This window comes from Abramis brama (assembly GCF_963993115.1).
Source record: "Abramis brama genome assembly, chromosome: 21".
In the NCBI taxonomy this organism is placed as follows: domain Eukaryota; kingdom Metazoa; phylum Chordata; class Actinopteri; order Cypriniformes; family Leuciscidae; genus Abramis; species Abramis brama.
Genome location: NC_139983.1, coordinates 17,671,537 through 17,680,087, shown reverse-complemented (window position 1 = coordinate 17,680,087; position 8,551 = coordinate 17,671,537). Strand labels below are relative to the sequence as shown.

Here is an 8,551-nt window from a genome sequence, read left to right as displayed (position 1 = left end):
ACTGCCAGTGGGTCAGACACTCCCAGATAGCCTACATTTGCATGTCTGTTTTGTTCCTCTTTGTAGAAGCTCTAAAACAATGTTGTCACATTTGTATTATTTGGTTTTCATAAGGTTCTAGAAAGTAATTTTAAAGTTTTATGATTTTTTTATTCGTGTCAAGCACAGACGAACCATCTCGCACTCAACCACTTGTTGCTTTGTTATGCCAGTAATTGCGTTTTTGTCATGCCGTCATAATACATTGTGACCTCATATAAGGCATCCATCATGTGGATCATAACAAACACGGAATATAATGCACATTACGCCACGGCCGGATCTTTCACCAAAACCTACATTTGCATTTAGGCGTTTTAATTACTTACCTAATGTTAAACAGCTTTCCAAGGGTCTCCCATGGGTCACGGGGGAAAAAGGGCAATTTCTACCTAATTAGCGCGTCTTCTCCCATCCTTAAGTCTCCACATGCATCACCAGATGCCCTGATGCTTTCAGAACCGCGCACTTGTCCAGTCATGTCTTCAAACTTTGCCAGGTGTCATCTGAATGAACACCAATAGATTTGTTTTTTTGTTTTGTTTTGTCTTTTTCAGTTTGTGTTTCATCCTGAATTAATACGACCACAAGGACTCAGTGATGAATTCCTTACCATTCACTGAAGATTTGGGGTGTTTTATAACTTAAGAATTGCGTTTTGTTTTGATTTGGTAATGCAGACCTCATGCAAAACTAACACAGTTTTGCTGCTAACTTTTTATTTTTATTTTACGTGCACGTGCAGTTACACGAGCATACATGCAGTTCTAAACGTCCAAACCCCTTTATTAGTCTGTAACTAAAAGTCATTATTCAAGCGTAAAAAGGTTACAGAGAAAGAGAAAAATTGCCTATTTTTTCGAGCTCAAACTAAAATGATTTTATTTATTTTTAAATCTGGGAATGCTACATTTGCTTCTAAATGAATAGCCTATACTGAAAATATTCGGGGGCAAAACAATGCATGCAATAGACATGCAATAGATTACACATTTTAAGAGTAGGCCTACTTCAATATGAATTAATATATAATCCTATAATAGCATATAATGAGAAATAACACCGAATTAACACTCTTCAGAAACACCACATTTTAAGGGCTTGTGTAAAATATATTTAATAACAGAACTTTTGAAAATGAAAAGTGTTTAAAGCTAGGTAAATATTGTGCATTAGAATGCAATTCCTAAACAATGATCAAAAATATATTAGCAGATAGCCTAAATACAACGGTTTCAACAAAATGAGGACAACATCTGCAAACAGACGGGAAAAAAATGTTGTTAGCCTACGTATAAAACTGATTTAAAAAAAAATCTGAAATAACCTACTCTTAAGAGCCTTAATGAGTTCCTGCCACAATGAGCCGATCTCGTTTAAGTCACTCTCCTAGGCTCACTAAAGAGGGTTCACGGACAGGTCGCGCGCATTGCTCTGATACCTGGACCCAGAGAGAAAGAGAGAGAGAGAGATTTGTTGAATTATTCGCTTCTTTCTTTGCTTGCTGCCATCTGGCAAACACACAAGTAAGCTCAAACCCTTAACCTTCGCATGTAGGCTATCCGTATGAGTATGTATTTTCTTCCTGGGAAAATAAGAGACAAGTGATATTTAACCCTGCTGTGCGCACAATGACAACTGAGGACAAAAAAATCGTAGGCTATAGTCACATAGCCTACAGAATCTTTCAAAACATATATAAGCTATAGCTTGTGTGTTTTTATTAACTTAGAACATGGATAGCGTTAGCTGAAAAGAAGAGGACTAGGCTATTTAAACCCATTTAATTTGGCAAAGAAATCAAAAACTGCAGGCCTATCATAAATATTCGTTAATTTTTTTTTTTATATATATATAGGCTATATGAATGAAACGTCTTGACGACATCAAAGAAATCATGAACTGGCCTACAAATTCAACAATTTGTCGTCTGTCTTTTTTTTTCATTCTTTCTTATTCATACTGTCTTTAAATCAATATATAAAAATATACTTTGTAAATTTAACGTTTCTCATATTAAGCAGGTGTCATGTAGGCTACCTTAAACAAGTAACCTTAAACTTTCAATGGTTGAAATAAAGCATGTGGCGAAGTGCAAAGTTTAGGAAATGAATGATCAGTCAAATAGCATTATCACCGCACTTAAACATCGGCCTCAATCTGTTTATTAACTTATAGCCATGATCACATTGTGTCTATTTTAACACTTACGACATGACATCATTAACATTTTAAGGTAGGCCTACAAAATCCACAGCATTAACTGTAGGCTATAGCCTACTTCTAGTCTAACGTAGCCTAAATTAATATGGAAATGAGCGTGCGATAATCAGTTAGCCTAGCATACGCATAGGCTATTGCACTGCGCGAGTCTTTATTTGGGACCAAAAGAGTTGTGTGTGTGTGTGTGTGTGTGTGTGTGTGTGTGTGTGTGTGTGTGTGGACATATGTTGTTTGTGGCTTAAACAGTTCAGCATGCTGCCGCGGGAGTTAGTCGAAGAAAACTGTATTGCGCACGATATGGCCACAACCGGCTAACACCAGCCAATCGATTGAGAGAATCTGTTGAGAGAGATGTAGGCCTAATGTTCAGGTGCCTATGATTTAATAGGCCCAGCATAATTGGCAATCCTTTCAATAGGCTTGAATAAAACCCTTCACTGAAAGATGTCGCAATAACTCTTCCTTATTTAGTTCTTGTGCATTTGTCATTGTCAATAAGAGTGAAAATATATCAGTTTGTTTATTTTGAAGCTACCTAAAATGTACAAAGTCTTGTATAGGCCTACCGGTTTTGGCATTCTGTATGAACACTTCCCCCTTGTGGACTTGAGGGCATGTTGTGCTAATGTCAAGGCTTTGAGTTGTTTTTGTTGTTGTAGTTGTTGTTGTTGATGTTTTTAAGAAATCTTTTAAGAAATGATTTATGCCATAACACATAATGTGCCATAACACATAATAATGTGTTATGGCACATAATTGCCATAACACATAATAATATGTAACACATAACATATAAATCTCTCCAAAATGATGGTTAATAACAAAAGAACCAGTCTTTGCAATAAATGATGGATACTGTAGGACTTCCAAACTGTTTTTGAGAGTGCATTGAACTGGCTAAGCTGTCAAATAACCATTTAAAATACAAGGTTTGCAGCTTTTTTCATAAACCAATGTTCCTAAAGTGAAAGACACTGTTACGCTGTTGATATTTGTTAGAATTGTTAAAAAAAAAGAAAAAAAAAAGCTTAGTCACAATTTACAGTGGTACCACTGTAAAATAAAAATTTCATGATATCACAAAAAAAAAGTCAAATCAACTTAATTATAATTTAAGTGGTTCAGATAACATAATATTTTGAGTTTCTATTGATTAAACCAATCTCCTTCATTGTATTAACAATTTTTTTTAATTTCAATGAACTTATAATTTTAAGGCAATGTTACTTACTCTCTTTTTTTAAGTTAAACCAACAATAATATATTACAGTGTGCAGTTCGAAATATGATGGTTTATTAACAAAGTTTGAGAGGATCACGTTCAAATGATCTACCCAATCAGTATGATTGGAGGCCTATATCTGACTCACCTTCGTTCCTCAACAGTCTTTTCTGCATCCCTCCTCCACTCTGACTCCTCACTCTGCTACAGTTCCTATCCCAGATACGGGGGAGCACTCTGGGTTCGGGCCACATTGCGAGCTCGGAGCCCTTCCCTCGGACAGCACACCAAATACGCACATCTTTTACTGTATCTAATTAATTGTAAGTGAGTTTATGAAGTCTAATTCAGTACTTTTTTAAATTCCAGCATTGGCAGTAATGGGGCAGCAATTTGATTTTAGATTTTACACAGTATTGATGTAATATCTCTTCATTTTTGTGAAGGAGTAAACAGGAGGCTTAGTAAAGTATCAAAACAAGCTCCTTGAAATGAAACGGCAAGAAATCTTCAATAAATAGAAAACCATCAAAAAATCAGATTTTTTTTTTTGTTGATGCACATATAAATATGAACAAAATATGTAACGTTTATGTTCAGGGAAGCTTTGAACATTTAAAATTCTTTAGATTAGGTGTGTAAATGCAATGTTTGTTTGGGGTTTGATTGGCAGGTTCAGGGTCTTGTGGGTCAAATTCATATTGACCACTAGATGGGGCATTGAGCCTTTTTATAACTGCAATGCCAGAGGAGGTGACCAGCGCTGGCCATTGGCCTTCCTCTTCTAACTTCCATTTGATATCCCGAGGTCAGCTGAAGTTTAGTTTACTAATTCATTTTGAAAAATGTGATCATGTTGTATGTATAAATAAATATTTATAATTTGTTGGCTAAAATTTAATGCTGAATTACACATTTTTTTTCTGCCCGTGAGTGACTGAAAGTAACCTCTTCATTCTTGAGTGACTTAATTTTGTTGAAAGTGTCTGCTGAAGACATGCATGTGTTAAGTGCGATTCTGATATCAGGAAAATCTCACTGCTTTCAGTGACAACAATTGTCAAGTAAACTCCACCCTTTGAGATAAAACCTGTGCTCAGGCCTGGAGGAACCCCCTCCCGAGTCAACAAATAATCCAGCTTCTTTTTTTAAAATAGCTTTGAACATGCATATTGCAGGTATGCAATACTATTCCAATCAATCAATCAATCAATCAATCAATGTAAACATTATATCTAAAACGAATATGTTATCCTATTAATCCATTAATTGACTATACAAAAATAAAGCTTCCAAAATGCCCGCCCCCCCCCCCCCCCCCTTGTTTTTCTGTGCAATGCAGGTTCTTCAAGGAACCATAGATGACAAAAGGACCTATAGTGTACTATATGACTTTTCCATGCAATACTGTACATGGTGTGATGCAGTATTATTTCACCATGTGCAATTTCCTGGGAATATGGTTTGTTATTTGATAACATTCTATAGATCAGTGTTTCATAATTATACTCCCTTGAATACAATTTTTTAATTAACGGTTTAATTAAAGACTGATAGATATAAACAAACTATATACACAATTATTTGACTATATCTTCACAGTACACAGTCGTGCTCAAAAGTTTACATACAGTACGCAAAATGTAAATTATTCCAAAAGGAAACACGATGCATTAAGAAACGGGGGTGAAAACTTTTGAACAGGATGAAGATGTCCAAGTTGTTCTTATTTTGTTTGAATAGCATATTACTTCTCTTCGAAAGCAACAGAATATAAATTAAGTACAATTTACCATGATCTTCAAATTCAAAAAGTTATTTTAGTCGCTCAATTGTCCTCAGTGAGAAAAGATGGATTTCGAAATCATACAGTCTCTTCTGGAAAGGGATCAAATGTGCAATACATGCTTGAAAATCAAAGAATTTGCAGGATCTGGAGGAATTTTCTGAAGAACTCTGGGCAGTTTAACTATTTAGGACAAACAAGGCACTCAAGAGCAGCATAAACTTTCGAACGGGGTCATTTTTATAAATTCAGTTATTTTTTTGTCTTGTGGACTATATGTGAACATCTTTTATGTAAAATATCTTATTCAGGACAGTACTAAATAAAAAATAACCTGCATTTTTGTATGATACCTCTTATTTTGTTTAAATAGCCTGATCACGACTGTGGATATAGAAGAATTGCTAAGCTACAAAATAATTAGGTGTCCCTTTTAAGTTTTTTTAGTTGTTCTTGGCCTGTGTTTACTCTGTTTCTGCCTTCATTAGTCTTGCACATGGAGTCGAGCTGAAGGGCGGGGCCCGAGCCAACAGACGTGAAGTCTGGATCTGTAGGCTACACTTCTTTTCTCTGGATGTCAGACAGTCTGAGGAAAACTCAACTGTGGGTCAAACTCGAGATACTTTATTTTAAATGCGCTCCAAAGCGTTAGTTTTAAATAGTTTAGGGCTGGAAGTTTGGTGGGAGTAGCCTAATAGAGTAACGGGACGGGGTAGCACAGCTTGAGAAGTAGGGAGCTTTCTGTAATCTAATGAACCGCGCAAAAAGTTAGACATTAAGCGGGATCTTTACGGATAAGAAAACCTGAAGATTTGAATGATGACTGAGAAAGAGTTGGTGATTGACGACATCATAACAGGTAAGATAAATCGCATTTTAGAAAGTTTGAGCAGTTTATTCTATGATGCAACCCGTTATCAACGCCCACAGTGTCAGAGCACACATGATATCATTACTGTACCCTTCTGAGAAACATCCACACACCGCTTTTTAATAATAGTCGTACTAGCCTATATCTGCGATGGGCTAGATTATTTTATGGCATATAGATGCACTGTATAAAAAAGTAGCCTACGTTAATTTAAACGGGAAATAATGTAAAAATATAGGCTACTACAGTAAAATGTGTACGCTACTACTACAAAAAATGGTTAACTTTTGGATTCTGAAGTAATTATAGGACTATCTTAAGTTATATGATTTAATGACACATTTATTGTCGTCTCAGTATTTTACTATAGGCAAGCTGGCAGCTTTTTACCGTAGGCTGAACAATTTCTACAGTGTAGCCTATTCCTGGAAAGCACATTTAGCTTGCTGCACGCTGCAATCTGTATTGCATTGGAATGGATGTAAACATAATATTCCACCTCTAGCGCATTCTTAGCCTTATCTTTTAAGACATTTATTCCCTGCACGACTCTTTATGGCATATATGCCCTCGCCGGGGCAAATCTGCTTGTGACTTTAAAAGCGCAGTGTGGACTTGGGTGACTGAGATAGTAGCGGTGCAGAGTTGGGTCACGTGGTCTCACTCCTGGGAGCTTTGAGTCAATGCAGCAAAAGTCTGCACGCTCCACCATCATCATCCCAGGTGAAGCTGGAACGAGGTAGGGCTCCTCAACCACCGACCCAAACTCACCACAGAGCTTAAATATACTTTCATAACGCATATTAAAACGGTTCAGTACTCGTTTTGACACGGAACAATCGCAATGCAGAGAAATGTAGTAATGCGACCGTTTACATAGCTCTGGGATCACAACAGCATTTCCTACAGTAGCGCGGATGTTTATTTTGCTGGCTTTAAGGTTTGGTATGTTTCTGACAGTTTTGCGCATGGGAAGGTAAATTAGCACATGCACTGCTTCTTGTCTGTCCTTTAGGAAGGACGCCAGTTTGACTGCTGATGTGATGTAATATGATTCAGGATGGGCGCATCTCTGACACATCAAGAGCATCTGTAAGATAGCCTAGTCATCATGAGTATGATTCCTAGAGACTGTTTGTGCAGTAGACAGCATTAGACAGCAGCATCAAGGTGATATTCGAAGATGCGTACATCTTTACGACATTGCCGTCTTTTCGTACAAATCGTGAATGAATTGTTCTTTTGTATCGGATCTTTTCACTAGATCGGATGAACCGGTTCTGTCTGGATGAATCGTTCACCAATCGGACTTATTGTGTCTGAGCGGATCACTGACTCGTTAAAACGAGAACCGATTCGTTATGAACCGAGAACTGATGAGTGTGTTGATGGATCGAAAAGTTAAATTTGATAGCTGCAGTTACAAATTAAACGTAATAAATGCATGTTTATGACTTGATTGTATTAGTTTTATCAACACGAATTCTAAAGTTGTGTTTTAATAAATAGCATTTTATTTAAAAGTACAAAAATCTTTTCAAACAAGAGATGTAAATACACATATATTTTGGTTCTAAGTTTTTACGAGAGAAAATGAAAACCATTTGTTTTCATACGCATTTATTGCACGTTTTACATTTAAAGGGCACATATCGGAGACCACGTGATGACGTAGTTAATTCGTAGCGGTGTATAACTGAATCATTTTTGATGATTCTTAAAGAATCGATTAGCTGAAATGAGTCGTGCTGTAAACGTTTTCAATAGACCAGGATGTTGAAGATCTGACACTGGCGTGCTAATTGCAACGCACTGGGAAATTTGCATAGGAACATTGAACTTGCTGCCAAATGTTTTTTGGACCATTTGCCTGGTGAAATGTGCAAATGAACTCCATAATGTCCACACCTACTGCCTTGAGTGTTTGTGTGTAACAGTTTTAACCTTTGCGTCGGCAGCCTCTGGTCAGGGTGCCAATGGCAGAATGAAAACACCCCCCCAACCCCCCAGCACATTCCCACGGTGCCACTTCGGGCTGGAGTATAAAGGAGTCATTGTTTGAGTCAAGGGGAAAAGGCCTCATAGGTAGCACGTAGAGCCGGGTACAGAAGAGAAGACTAGACTCAGAAATGGTTTATTAGATGGGTAGTTGTGCGTATTGCATGTGGAAGCCCTATGTAAACAAACAGAGAGACTTTAGAGACATTTCTTCAGTTTGTTGCATATAAACTATTGATAGAGATGATTGCACTGATGTTTACATATGATTGCATTTTATGTATTTGGTTAAGAAGTATTTGAATCTGTTTGCTAAACCTTTATAATGGATCAACCAGGGTGCGTGACCATTAGCCACACAACAGCATGCATTTGGAGTACAGTGGGGCGGTGAACATGGTTGCAGTGGACT

At 37.0% G+C, this 8,551-nt stretch overlaps 1 protein-coding gene across 4 annotated transcripts in view; it reads left to right on the top strand.

Annotated features, from left to right (window-relative positions):
- Nucleotides 1-5,793: 5,793 nt before the first annotated feature.
- The window catches only part of hspa12a (heat shock protein 12A), a 38,572-nt gene continuing 35,814 nt past the window's right edge, over nucleotides 5,794-8,551 (top strand). For 2 of the 4 annotated variants that reach the window (XM_084096074.1, XM_084096072.1), the window contains exon 1: nucleotides 6,802-6,880. Coding sequence is in view for 2 of the 4 variants with exons in the window: in XM_084096071.1 (XP_083952197.1) it covers nucleotides 6,087-6,129 (43 nt within the window). In the remaining 2 variants the exon portion in view is untranslated. Of the gene's footprint in view, nucleotides 6,130-6,801; nucleotides 6,881-8,551 lie in introns of those variants that run through there. The other 2 variants (XM_084096071.1, XM_084096073.1) reach the window with 2 other exon arrangements.